The sequence below is a fragment of the Amphiura filiformis genome, chromosome 3 (genome assembly GCF_039555335.1).
Source record: "Amphiura filiformis chromosome 3, Afil_fr2py, whole genome shotgun sequence".
Lineage (NCBI taxonomy): Eukaryota > Metazoa > Echinodermata > Ophiuroidea > Amphilepidida > Amphiuridae > Amphiura > Amphiura filiformis.
The window spans coordinates 10,095,816-10,110,518 of record NC_092630.1 but is presented as its reverse complement, the minus strand read 5'-3'; the positions used below and the strand labels follow the sequence as shown (position 1 = coordinate 10,110,518).

Here is a 14,703-nt window from a genome sequence, read left to right as displayed (position 1 = left end):
GTGATGAGACGAAAATACATAGAAAACATTTAAAACTCGATTAATGCAGCCTAGAGATGATGAATCGGGATGAGACACTAAATGCTATCTTCAGTAGATAGCGAAAAGAAATCCACGAAAAATCTAAATATACTAAAAGATTTTCTTAACACAAGTGCGTTCTGCATATGCGTTAAGAAACACCATTCGATCTAATGCTGAGCTATTGAAAAGAGTCTAATACTAGAGAAACATATATGCCCGGAACGTGATGAGGCTATAATATGGATATACAATTTGTGAAAGGGACTTATGAAAAGAAGAAAGAAATAGCCGCTACGTGATGAGATGAATATATATATAAAACAGATATTTAAAACATGAACTATATACAGAAGAAAGAGATGACGAATCGGGATGAGACTCTAAATGCTATCTTCAGTAGATAGCGAAAACAAAATACGAAAAATCAAAATATACCAAAAGACTTTCCTAACACGAGTGAGCTCTGCGCGTGTTTAAAAAGAAAGTCTAAAATAGAGAAAGATGTCATAATGTCCGGAACGTGATGAGGCTATAATATTTCTGAACGGGACTTATGTAGGGGCCTACTAGAAAGAAAAATTACCCGCTACGTGATAAAATGCAAATACATAGAAAAACATTTAACATTCGACTAATGCAGAACAAAGAGATGATGAATCGGGATATGAGACCTTAAATGCTATCTTCAGTAGATAGCGAAAAAAACCCGAAACACGAAACTGAATCAAACGGTATACCAAAAGACTTTCCTAAACAAGTGCGTTCTGCGTGAGTTAAAAACGCCATTCGGTCTTATGCTGAGCTATTGAAAAGAGTCAAGAATAGAGAAACATGTATGTTCGGAACATGATGAGGCTAAAATATATATACACATTCTGAACGGGTTATGTACTAGGAAGAAAAAATAGCCGCTGTGTGATGAGATTAAAATATATCATTAAAATATCACTTGTGCAGAACTTAGCGATAATGAATCGGGATGAGACCCTAATGCTATCTTCAGTAGATAGAAAAAAAAACACATTTTGCGCAAAATTGCCGCAAAAAGTGGAAATTTACGTAATTTTTTGGTGTGGGCTCAAAGTGGAGGGGGGGGGGGCACGGGGCAAGTAAAATATTTGATCTCTGAAGTTCTTGATACTCTAAGTTTGTCTGAGGTGAGGTTTTCTGATAAACCTAGTTTTTCTGATAAAGCTCTGTTTATAAGGTGAAAAGTTAACCCTAGATAAGGCCTAAACATAGTTTAGGCCTATTCAGCATAAACTAAGTTTATTTTAAAAACCTTTTTTCTGACACAGTTTATGATTTATCTGAGATTTTTATCTGTGATAAACTATGTTTTTCACTTAAGGTTTTATTTGAGATAAACTCAGTTTATCTGAAAGAAAAAACCCGGCCGTTTTTTCACTTGATTAAGGGCTGGGGTATGAACGTTTGGACAGTATTTATTTTGGGACATTAGAGCACATCAGACATATCGAATTGCATTCTGAATACGAAGAATGTCATTCTGATATCAAATAATTTTGGTTTTTGAAATTCGCAATTTAATACACATTTTATGGCAAATCATTAAAATTGATATTTTTGATATTTAACAGTACTCGAAGTAAACTTTATAAATCTGATGATTTATACTTAACGTGTATGTAGGTGGGATGAAATGCCGACGATCAATTGAAAATTTTGACCTTTCGTATTGAAGATATGGATTTTTTTTCCCAAAACACCAAAAAAAATTAGGTCGTTTTGGGAAAAAATCTATATCTTCAATATGAAAGGTCAAAATTTTCAATTGACCGTCGGCTTTTCCTCCCTGCTACATACACTTTAAGAATATATCATTAGATTTATATAATTTACTTCGAGGACTGTTATATATCAAAAATTTGAAAAATATCAAATTTTTATAATTTGTCATAAAATTTGTATTATATTGTGATTTTCAAAAATGAAAATTATTTGATATCAGAAAGACATGCTTCGTATTCAGCATGCAATTCGATAGGTCTGAGGTGCTCTCATGTCCCACAAAAAATACTGTCGAAACGCAATAAACGCTCATTTTAGATCCCTTAACTAAAGAAACTTTTTTTTTTTTAGACGGTACCGGTATACCTCGTATTAGGAGATCGAGTATTATTTACCGCCCAACACTATCTGTCAATTGCGTTTTTGTTTGTGTACAAAATATGGGTTCGTAAAAGGGCGTAATTTTCCTGTGATTTTTGCTCTAAATTTTGATTGCAAAGCCTTGAATTTGAGATAAAGGTAAGATTATTATTTTGAAATGTTGTTGTGATCATTATTATTGACAAAAACTGGCCCGAAAGTGTGTATTGACGATGAATTATTGTTGGTATTTGATGCCATACGAATTCGGAAACCTTGTCATGTTGTAAATACAGTATTTTTTTAAAACAAGAGTATTCTGTATTCAGCAAGGTCCTTCAGCGGTGTCCGGCTGCTCTTCCTGAATATTGTGTAGAAAGAACTATAGTGTATGAGCCTACCTCTTCAGATAGGATGTTTGGTACCGGGTTAGGGACAGGCATAACAATTTCAAATGAATTCTATTAAGGGGTACTACACCCCTCGATAAATTGTGTCTATTTTTGCATTTTCTCAAAAACTAATAACACAGTGGTAACAAAAGTTATGTATATTATAGGGGCAAGGAATCCAATTACTACACTGGAATTTCAGTGACCCAAGACAAGTGGTTTGTTATGACCAGAAATGAGGTACCACTAGGATGTACCTCGTTTCCTATCATATATTGAACCGCTTGTTTTGAGTCACTGAAATTTCAGTATAGTAATTGGATTCCTTGCCCCAATAATATACATAACTTTTGTTACCAGTGTGTAATTATTTTTTGAGAAAAATTCAAAAATAGTCACAAATTTACCACATGGGTGTAGTACCCCCTTAACATGAATTGTAGTTTATTGGAAGAGAGAACTTATCAGAAACAATTTGACACCAAAACCAATCTTCTACTGTATTGCTAAGTGAAGTTATGACGAAATTACTGTCGGAACATTGGGCCATTTTCTCTGATAAGACTTACCATAGCATAGGAGTGCATGGAGGGGACTTGATAATTTTTGTGCCCCCCTGTCAATTTTTTGTTTTCATTGTAATTTAATCTAATTTTTGTTGAATATTATGTATGTTATCATTTTCAACACATTTGTGAAATTTTGTATGAAAATTCAAATTTTAAGGTGGTGAAAAAGCTAATTTTGGTCAAATTTTGCCATTTTTCGGCCATTTTGGGCCCATTTTAGGCAAAAACAATGGTTTTTCCAAAGCGATAACAAAAAAGTGCTCTCTCCCAGCAAATAAGTAAACTGGAATTGTTATGTGAAAAGGATGAAAGTTTTTGTCAAACCATGTTTCCCTTTTGTCCAGTGCTGTACGGTGCAAAACCTGATTGAGGAGCCAATGGCTCCTAACTTTATCAATTTAGGCGCCCAAATTTTGCTCCCAGGTAAAAAATCTGAGGTGCCAACTGAACAGCCGTGTGTGTTGAATGTTCATAGCTGCTGTACTCAATCTACATATTCCCATTGAACGCTACATACTTCATACACAGCATGTACAGTGTAGGCCTATTATGTTTTCCAGGAATTCCCCATTGAGACATGATAAATGCATCTATTCATAGCATACATTCATACTCTTGAATGCTACGTTACATACATGTTTTGCATTTGCTGGCGATTAAAAGCTTCAATAGTTGGTCGCCATTGGCGCCAGGGATTGAATATTTAGTCGCCATCAGAAAAAATCTAGTCGCCAATGCGCCTAAAATGGTCGTACCGTACAGCACTGCTTTTGTCAGAAGATGAATTTTGGGTCAAAATAGATTTTTTTCCCAAAAATGCCCCTTTTTGACCCCTTTTTTGACCAAAACGGTGATTTTCACCAAGGCATATCTCACAGAAAAAAATATTCAAAAGTGAAGTCAATGTTGCATTCTGCTTCCTAAAGCATTGAATCTGTTGTCAATGCAAACTAGAGCATCTGAAACAGATTAATTTTGGTTTTATTCATCATTTTCTCCAAAAATGGTGTTTTCAGTGGCACTCCCATTGTGGCCTGTACACCATCCTTGATAATGAAAAGCGCGTAAAAAGGGTCAAGTTTTTTTAGGTGGGAAGGCACGATCTGGCTGGCGTATCGCGTTTAGGGTGTCAAAAACATGAAAAATTGGAAAAAAGGGTAGCAAAATTGCAATTTCGAAATACGCGGAAATGAAATTTAGGGTATGAAATTTGATGTTAGTAATGAAATCCCTGTTTAGGGTGTCGTTTTAGCCAAGGGTTAAATCCTTGTTTAGGGTGCTTTTCAAAAGTTGATTATCGCGGATGGTGTACAGACCACAATGGGAGTGACCCCCCCGGGAATACACATAATCATGCATAACTCGCAAACGCAAAATCGGAATCAACTGAAATTTTGGAAACTAGCGCGAAGTGATCAGAATGTTACAAAATGTACAGATTGTGTTGACTGTTGAGCTTACTTCGTATAGATAGATGATCTGGGTGAAAATTGTGGCATAAATTTGTATAAATGATGCCTGCAGAATGTGGTGTAGTTCCTGACAGAAAATCCTTTGTGACCTTCAGCTGATAAGTTCTGATAACTAAGGCAAAAGCAAAGATCACCTGTCAAGCTGAATTTATACTCCATCGCTGAGCGAAGCCAGAGTGTATTGACCAATGAGGTATACGCTTTTCCAAAGACAACAAAAGCGAGCTAACTCACTGGCTAGAAATCAATCACTCGTCGCCCAGCGATGGAGTAAAAATTCAGCTTAAAACGTCAACTGGGTTGCAGGTACCCGGGTCTGAATTTCTGGTACAGGTTTCCCAAAGGTCATTTTTTGATACGTTTACAAGCATTGCCCTAGTTCTCCAAGTTTTTTCAAGATGCAAACTTTATTCCAAAAGTAGCTCCCAGTTAAAAACCTGCTATTTTTCATCCTTCTATCCTTTACAGGTGTACGGTATTCTAAACATGATGCAGCGGACACATAGACTTTCCACCTGAAAGCCCAAGCAGAAGGAGTTACGATGTTAGTAGGCCAGTATCGTGGAGTCCTGTATTTGCAGTATGTGCTGTTGCTGGTGGACATATTTGTCAATGCCTTTTGTGACTTACTGAGGATAGACAATGTTACGCAGCTGGTGCTTTTCATGTAAGTTGGTGATTAGGAGTCAATTTTTTCCTCATCCAGTTGTTTAATCAGGGGGATTGGGCAGGCTGCTTGTCCCAAGATCTCTCTCAGAAAACCATTTTCTGGTTGCATCAGCCCATTTTGGATGTTCTTTTTCCTGTAATTGGAACCAAATTTTTAGTGACTGGACCCTTGCCCCCTTGGAATGCTTACATTGATTACATGTCTGCCCTTGTGTGCCTGCTTTAATTTTTACATGTTTTAAGACCTTATGTTTAGCTACCTTTATGACCAGAACTGCTTATTATATGCTGTGGCCCACTCTGGGAAGCAGAGTATCGCATCGCATTTTGCTACACAATCTAGCCAAATAGCTGTGCATTCACACAAACATACATGTATGTCATTGCTATAAATGCTATACAAATAAAACTTTGCAATTGGAGTTTACAAATCTGGATTTTCTTTGCTTGTACATGTATTTATGAAAAACATCACAAAGTATATACATATATCAAAAAAGCTCAATTTCTTGAAAGAAACAACATAATATTGTTAATTTAAAAAAAATATAGTTTTTTTAATTTATGCACCACATAATTTACTAATGTACCTGTTTTCTTTTGTTTCTGTGCAACAGTGTTCAAGATATCTGCCTAATCTTTGCCACCATAGTTGTCTTCCTTATGTTCTTCAACACATACGTATTCCAGGCTGGCCTTGTCGGGTATCTCGTGCATAAATTCAAGTTTACTATAGCTATTTTATTTATCTACTTCATGCTGTGTCTTGGACTCCATGTATGGACAATGGTAAGTAGGGATATTTTACGTAAAATATTGTTTAGTTTTGTATTGTTATATTGAATTTGCTATACTAAGTATTTCTAAACCTTTACAAATGTGGCATGATCTGGTCCATGGGGCCAAAGGCGGGAAATTTGAAATTGAGATAAAGGCAAAAATATGGAGTAAAAAACAATAAAATACATAAGAAAATAGATCTCACAAAACTTCAGAACTTTAGAATAGAATCAAGTACACTAAGCCTTTGGTGTTTTCAGTATAATGATAGCCTAATGTTTGTAGAAGACAATAATTATAGTAACTTAATTTTCAAAAATGCCTCCTTTGGCCCCAGCCCCCATGGAGCAGATTATGTCACAAATAAAGCCAAAATTGTTTGCAAATGTTATCTTTTTTAGTAAAGACAGGTTAAACATAACTTACTGCCAGTCTTGGTTGGACAGTTAAGACAACAAAGCTAAGCACCAAGTGTCATTGTCACTGCACCATCCATAAAGTAGAATACTGCCCTCTGTAGTTCACTTTTAAACATTCAGATCAGCAAACACACAAATAAAGTTTGTGCAATTCCCCCAGGGTAGTACCTTGTAATTGAACAATTTTGAGTCAGAATACTAAGTTAGGGACAGGCATAAAAATTTCAAATTAATTCTATTAACATGAATTGTTGTGCATTGGAAGAGGGAACTTCTCAGAAACAATTTGACACCAAAACCAATCTTCTACTGTATTGCTAAGTGAAGTTATGACTGAAATTACTGTCATAACATTGGGCCATTTTCTCTGATAAGACTTACCATAGGAGTGCATGGGGGACTTGATAATTTTGTGCCCCCCTGTCAATTTTTTTGTTTTCACTGTAATTTAATCTAATTTTTGTTAAATATTATGTTAGTTATCATTTTCAACACATCTGTGAAATTTTGTATGAAAATTCAAATTATAAGGTGGTAAAAAAGTGATTTTTGTGCTAATTTTGGTCAAAGTTGGCAATTTTTCGGCCATTTTGGGCCCATTTTAGGCCAAAACAATGATTTTTCCCAAGCGATAACAAAAAAGTGCTTTCTCCCAGCAAATAAGTAAACTGGAATTGTTATGTGAAAAGGATGAAAGTTTTTGTCAAACCATGTTTCCCTTTTGTCAGAAGATGAATTTTGGGTCAAAATATAATTTTTTCCCAAAAATGCCCCTTTTTGACCCCTTTTTTGACCAAAACAGTGATTTTCACCAAGGCATATCTCACAGAAAAAAATATTCAAAAATGAAGTCAATGTTGCATTCTGCTTCCTAAAGCATTGAAACTGTTGTCAATGCAAACTAGAGCATCTGAAACAGATTAATTTTGGTTTTATTCATCATTTTCTCCTTGAAATGGTGGTTTCAGTGGCACAAAATGGCACAGATTTACATAGGGCTTTATTATCAAGTAAAATAAATAGCGCCCTCGCTCAGATGTGCCTGTCCCTAACTAAGTTAAAGAAATGACAAAGAACAGTATTTTGTATCCAACATGATACAGTGCAGTGGAGCATGTATAAACAATACCATATTTTTATTTGTCTTTTCAGACGTTGAGATGGGGCAATGTAGATTCCTACATATGGAATGATGGGTATCAAGCACTTTTTATGTGTTCCAAAGAGTGGGTAAGTCATTGTAATGTGTATTGTAAAATTTAAATACTGGTATACTCTGTCCAACTCAAACAGGCAAATATTGTTTAATTTTTGTTTAGTTTACTGCACATATAAGTATATACACTCACAAATATTTCACAAATTCACAAAAGCGTACATGGCACACCAGCGATCAAATTCGATGGTATCGCATCGCAAAATGCGATGCAATTTCCATCAACTGCTATGCACTTTTCCAAAATGCATAGCTAAAAGGGCTATACTGCTATGCAAACATGTGTTTTGCATAGCACAAACTGCGATGCAAAAACTTGACTGAATTCGCACCCTGTCGCACACTTAACACACTTTTAATATGTAGACCTTATGCGCTCAACAGCTTGTATGCCTTTCTATATTACGAGCTGGACAAAGTATAGAATCTTGTTCAAGGCTACAACCAATGAAATCTATTATGCTGTACATTGTTGAATTTTGTGTTTTGCAGACAGAATTGTCACAAACTGCAGATGGTTTTGAAAGTATGTACCAATACTTAGATAGTGGGTCTTATTGATAAATGAAAATTATTCAAATTTACCCCAGTATCAATGCAATTTTTCGTGAAGTGTTCCAATTCTATCGCTAAATGTAGATGATAAGTCATAACCATTGTACATTAAACATGTCACAAATGTTTTAAATTATTCTTATGCAGGTGCCGTGTTCTACTACTATTACTACAAAAGAACTGCATTGAGACTGGGTGATCCCAGGTTTTACAAAGACTCAGCCTGGCTGAGAAGACAGTTTGAAAAAGTCAGATAGCACACAGTGCCATTGCTTTACATTTGAAAGTTTTAGCATCTACAGGTCGCTGCACTATTGGATGGTGCAGTGATGAGCTGTAGGTTTTGCTTATATATTCCTTGTGAGGAATTTTATGATGCATATCAGTGGTAAGTGATGTTATATACATGTACAACCTGCAAGATGTGAAGGATGGGTTGGTGATACCAATGGCTGAAATCTGTGTCATAATTCATGTTAAAAGGTTGTGGAGCGACGTTCTAGATGATATAAGCAGCCACGTGAGCAGCCTGAAGTTCTGACGTTTAAAACCAAGCGGCGGCAGCACTTCCAACTGGACTAGTGCCTACCATGCATCTCTAGCGCTGAGTGTTGCTGAAGAATGCGGAAATCAGGGTATAGTAGGACTACTCAAAATGAGAAGAAATCGGAAAGCAGGGAAATGACTTCATGTCACCAGAGATTTGCAGGGTGTGATTTGCCACATTTACTTATTTATATTTACGTACTTATTTATTAACATCTTTTACATAATGGTAGCGTTTCTTGAGTCATCTGGATCACTGGATGCAAGGAGTTAGATCGGTGTAGTCGGGCATATATCCAGGCACTCCGTGAAACTAACTATAAATCTATGATGTATTATGTACTGGTGCTTTTCTCTCTGTTAGGGACCAACAGCTTAACAAGGGGGGGGCAAAAATGTGGGCACTCCCAGGTAAATTTTTGCTCAATTTCAAATATGCCCAAACCATCCAATTTGTGTTAGGGTTAAATTTAGATTATCTTTTTACCAAGTGGCCCTGGCCTAATCCTATTCTATCTCCCAACCCATCCTAACTTGTTTAGAGGATTTACATGTTAGAGTTACATGGACTTGAACTTATGATCGGTTAAAGGACTTGTAATGGGTTGTAAATGCTAGTGAAATCCACCTCAGGTCTTTGAAATAACTTGAACTTATGATGGGTTGAAGGACTTGTAATGGGTTGTAAATGCTAGTGAAATCCACCTCAGGTCTTTGAAATAACTTGAACTTATGATGGGTTAAAGGACTTGTAATGGGTTGTAAATGCTAGTGAAATCCACCTCAGGTCTTTGAAATACCCCGTATTGAGATTTCAAGATGGCGAATGGATGTGTATGTGGTTTAGTGATTCTGGTATAAGGCAAAAAAAAAAAAGATTGTTTGCTTGTCCTCCACACCGACCGACCCTAATCTGGAAAAAAAGGGTTTTTTTTGTTTTACTGTACAAATGAATACCGACCCTAATTTTGGAAATTCCAGAAAAAGTGTTTTCTTTCAACTTTTTTGACATCCTGAAAAGTTTTTTTTACAGTTTCTACACACTTCTGAACTGTTTTAAAAACATGATTGAAGTGGTATACAGTAGAGAAATATCGCAATTCACAACTATTTGGGCTATTTATCAAGCTAATTCAAGGCATACAGTCATGTTTTGGCTATGATCTTTAAAATAAATATTATAAAAAAGTTGTGGAGGACAAGCAAACTATCTTCTTTTTTTTTGCTAATACCAAGCATGCAGAGATATCTTACACTTCCCACAATGCATTTCTTCCCAGTACTGATTTGCTATTCAGTTCAACAGTAGTCGATAGTGATAAGAAATACCTCAATTGCAAGATCTGGATGAGCTCTGTTAATTGCGATATTTTTGTCACTATTGACCCGTGTTACACTGCATAGCAAATCAGTACCAGGAAGAAATGCATTGTGGGAAGTGTATGATAACTTGTCTGCCAAGAGGATTCCTTTAGCAAACAGTACACACTCGCTGTCCGCATTTGCGAACTGGGCAGGGGTTGATAGTGTTGCGACTGGTCGCTCAATTAAATGTAAAAGGAAGCAGGCATTTGATTTATAACTTTTAAGCATATTTAAATGTATCACAACCCGCCATTAGTCAGTGTGCTAGTATTTTTATTGCACAGAAACCTGACCAAGATTTTTAAAGTGCCACATTTTATACTTAATTATTGGGAAATGCTGAAGTGTGATGCGATGGGTGCTCTTCAGCAATGTGCCTGCTGCTATGATATTATATACAATATTTGTTGCATTAATGGACCGTTCAGGGGGGCCTGATGCAAAATGGTGGGGGGGGGGCCTTAAAAGTTTTGACCCTCCTAAGGGGAGGGCTGAAGGCTGAAAAAATTGACCACAAATTTTCCCGGGAAAAAATAATGCTTTTCTATGGGGTTGACCCATAATTTTCATGTCAAAAAGGAGGGGCTGAAATTTTTGAGATCTGAAAAGGGCCCCCCAAAAAATTTGCGATGAATATTTTTTGCATCAGGCCCCCCCCAACAAGTGTTTGTGAATGGTCCCTAAATGGAAAGAAATTTCTTACTGCTCTCCTAGGTAAATTGTTCTATATAAACTGTAATCAATCGTCTATACTTTGATTGGCTCATAATCAACAGGCCTTATAACATCGCGGATTAATATCAATATATTTTATTTTGAGAATTGTCTTGTGACATCTCGCTAAAGCATCACAAATCATTAATTCAAGTCCTATACTTTGTCTACTTTCTTTATCACGCAAAATATAGACCAGACAAGTCAACTATATCACTCTTAAAGTGGGTCTACTTTTCAGAGTGGAGGTAAAAGCCTACCAATTCCTGCCGATTACGAGCTGGTCAAACTATAGGAAAGTACTATTTAGAGAGGTTATTGCAAGAAGGTCAAATCTGCAATAGCTGCCAGGTGTGATATGTGTAAAATACTGAATGCAGAAATTGTCAAATTGTCTATATGGCAGCTATTGCAGATATGGCCTTCTTGCAATAACCACTCTGTTACATTCCAAAGCTGCGCATTTATCCAAAAATGTTTTTTATTTTTTATTTTGAAGGGTACTTTTTACAATCAAAATATAACTTAGACTCTTAAAACTCGGAAGAAAAATGGTTTTTTTTAAAACCAAAGCAGTGTGTAGTATTGTAAATTATCTGTATTCTCCAGTAGTCCAGTACCCATTCTCAAATCACTGAAACTTTGCTAAGATTTTTTGTATGTTAGATTAATGTGTTGTACATTGTTTGCATGCTGCATGGATACACATATAGTGGTCTCTGTTAGACTTCAATTGCATGCCGTACATTAAACAAATTAAACACCAATTTGTTGTCATCATGTAGTGCATGAAGTAATAATTCATTTAAAATGTTAGGGTTTCAGAATTCTGGCAAAATCTTTTGGCCAATTTCCTCTCTGAGAGATGTTGCAAAGTCGGAGCTAGGTAAAAAATTTTGATTTTCTGAAGTTTGATTTGTTTGATAATGTCAAAACAAACAAGCAAAATGTATTCATTCTGCTGGATCTTCAAATAGGTGTGCTTTATAGGGACCATTGGGTGGACATTGTTACTCATTTCATGGTTAGTCTATAATATGTCCATCATTTTTTCACACATTTTAATGTAATAAATAATATGAGTGCCATACACCTACCACATAATAAAGTATTATTAGTGACAAGTTTCCATTGTTTTCCGATTTTCACCTTTCTGTTCAGTACTAAAACAAGTACAAGTACTGTGATGTCTTGCATATAGAACAGATATTATATCAATTACTGGTGTCATTTGGAGGTGACAAGCTTTTAAAGATTTTGCTTTGATTAGCTTCTGCCTTGAAAATGGGCTATTCATATGGAAGACATGAGCTTATCTTACACACAGGTGGTATGAATTTCAAATGGGGTTACCTGAATGGGGGTGACTGTATCTGAAATCTGCACCCATTGTGAGGGAGATTAGGGTCATGTCTTTCATAGGGGGTGTAAGGATTTCAACTGGAATCACCCAATACATCTTTGCAATGTTATTCATCATCTTAATAATAACCTTAATCAAGTAATGCTGCTGAATTTATATAAATGTATCTAATGCCCAAGGCACGTAAGTTTATATGCAAACTGATAAAGAAGTATCTGTTTTCTCATCTTGGTTTTTTCGACACCCTGAACTAAAATTATTCAAAATACTTGGTGCTCTTTTATTATCATATTTTTGAAAGATTATGATTTGCATAAATGTTTTCAAGTTATGGAGTGATTTCACATTCAAAACCATATGGTATTCATTGTTATATATAAATTCACAACCATGATTTTCTAATATCGTCTATATCTAGGTACGTGAGATATCATATACCCAGGATTGTAGCTATACTGCCTTTCATCTCAAGTTGAGAGTAACGCCATGTTGGATTTTGTAGTGGCTGATTCAAATCATACACACTAACCTAATCCCACAGGGTGTAAACACACGCGTAGAACAGCGATTTGTCCGTACACTGGTAAACGCACTGATTCGAGTCAGCCAGTACAAAATTTCACCATGGTGTTATTCTCAACAAGATAGCAAAGTTTAAGTACCAAGCAGCAATTTAGTTTGAGTACCAAGCAGCAATTTACATTAACTTGATATTGTTAGCAAGATTTTACCAATAATGTACACTTTATGATACTTTTTGATATTGATTTTTGATATGGCATAATTAGTGCTCCTGATTTAATTTGAATTTGGAAATAACATTGAATAAAGTCAAGTAGCATTTTGAGCATGGAGAAGACAGCTGTGGATTTTGTTAATTTTGAGCAATTCCTTTGCTTTCATTTTAGTGATGTTACACCACTAAAATGTGAGTTTAACATCAAATTTTTTCTTCGGAATTGGTCAAAATGAACAAAATCCAGTTTTGTAATCGACATTCCTGTGAACTTGGTCAAAGATGAAGAAGAAAAATGTTCATATTTCAAATTCCAAGTACTGTATTCAACCGTATTAACACCCCTAAATAAGCACCCCTGCAAAATTTTGACAGCTGTCAAAGTGCCCCCTATTTTGGTGTGCCTGAACAATAAAATTTATCAAATGTCTAAATAAATTTACCATTTACACCTAGGATTATGACAAATATTGACTTGATCTATTTTGAATATTTCTGTGTGTATTTCCTATTATAACTTGTATTTCATCATCTTAAGGGAAGGGGTATGAACATTTGGACAGTATTATTGTGGGACATTAGAGTACATCAGACATATCGAATTGCATTCTGAATACAAAGAATGTCCTTCTGATATCAAATAATTTTGATTTTTTGAAATTCGCAATGTAATACACATTTTATGGCAAATAATTAAAAATTGATATTTTAAAGTACTTGAAGTAAACTTTGTAAATCTGATGATTTATACTTAAAGTGTATGTAGGTGGGATGAAAAGCCGACGATCAATTGAAAATTTTGACCTTTCGTATTGAAGATATGGATTTTTTCCCAAAACACCAAAAAAAAAGGTCAAAATTTTCAATGGATCGTCGGCTTTTCCTCCCAGCTACATACACTTTAAGAATAAATCATTAGATTTGTAAAATTTACTTCGAGGACTGTTATATATCAAAAATTTGAATAATATCAATTTTTAATGATTTGCCATAAAATGTGTATTACATTGCGAATTTCAAAAAATGAAAATTATTTGATATCAGAAAGACATGCTTCGTATTCAAAATGCAATTCGATACGTCCGAGGTGCTTTCATGTCCCACAAAAAATACTGTCGAAATGCTCAAAACGCTCATTCCGGACCCCTTAATAATCCTCCCAAAAATTACTAACTTAAAGGCGCACATAAAAATAACAGATGCGGAAATAGGAGTATAAATTGACCATTAGATACCAGTCGTAGCCCTACTAATTCATGGCATAGTGGATGGCCTAGGGGAAAGTTAGCCCATATTTGCAAGACTATCCTTGCCTTCAAGGTGAAAGAAACGTACGCATGTTACCCTCTGGCCATGGTCTGGCCTGCTGTTGGGTGGATCTTTTACGCAGGGAAAGATGACATTGCAATATTCCCCTTTAAGTGCCTGGGCCGCCCAGGTGCTAATTAGGTCGAATACAGTATTTTACAACTGTCATCTTCAGCACTTTTTGGAAAGCTATATAGCCTTATAACTACCAACTAAAGAACCTAATCAAAGTAGTGTTGAAGTTTAATTTAAATTCTTTCATTAATAAAACTTGCCAAAGAACAAACAGTTCAAAAAAAAGGAAAGAAAGGAAAGAAAAAAAAGAAGTACTTTTATACCTATAAGATGTACACAAAATGTGTACAAATATAACTACCCCAATACCAAATCTTATATCTTGTTATATTTCCATAAAATTACTATTTATTGTTTGTACATTTTGTATGTCATACATGTAAATTGT

The 14,703-nt window shown here is 35.4% G+C and overlaps 1 protein-coding gene across 1 annotated transcript; it reads left to right on the top strand.

Moving 5' to 3' along the window:
- The first annotated feature begins 2,186 nt into the window (after positions 1-2,186).
- Positions 2,187-11,604, top strand: LOC140148003 (transmembrane protein 138-like). Its single transcript, XM_072169827.1, is given in 6 exon segments — positions 2,187-2,295; positions 5,038-5,236; positions 5,856-6,027; positions 7,590-7,646; positions 7,649-7,667; positions 8,356-11,604. Coding segments are annotated over 5 exon segments (483 nt in total). The 5' UTR covers positions 2,187-2,295; positions 5,038-5,111; the 3' UTR covers positions 8,466-11,604.
- The last annotated feature ends 3,099 nt before the right edge of the window (positions 11,605-14,703 follow it).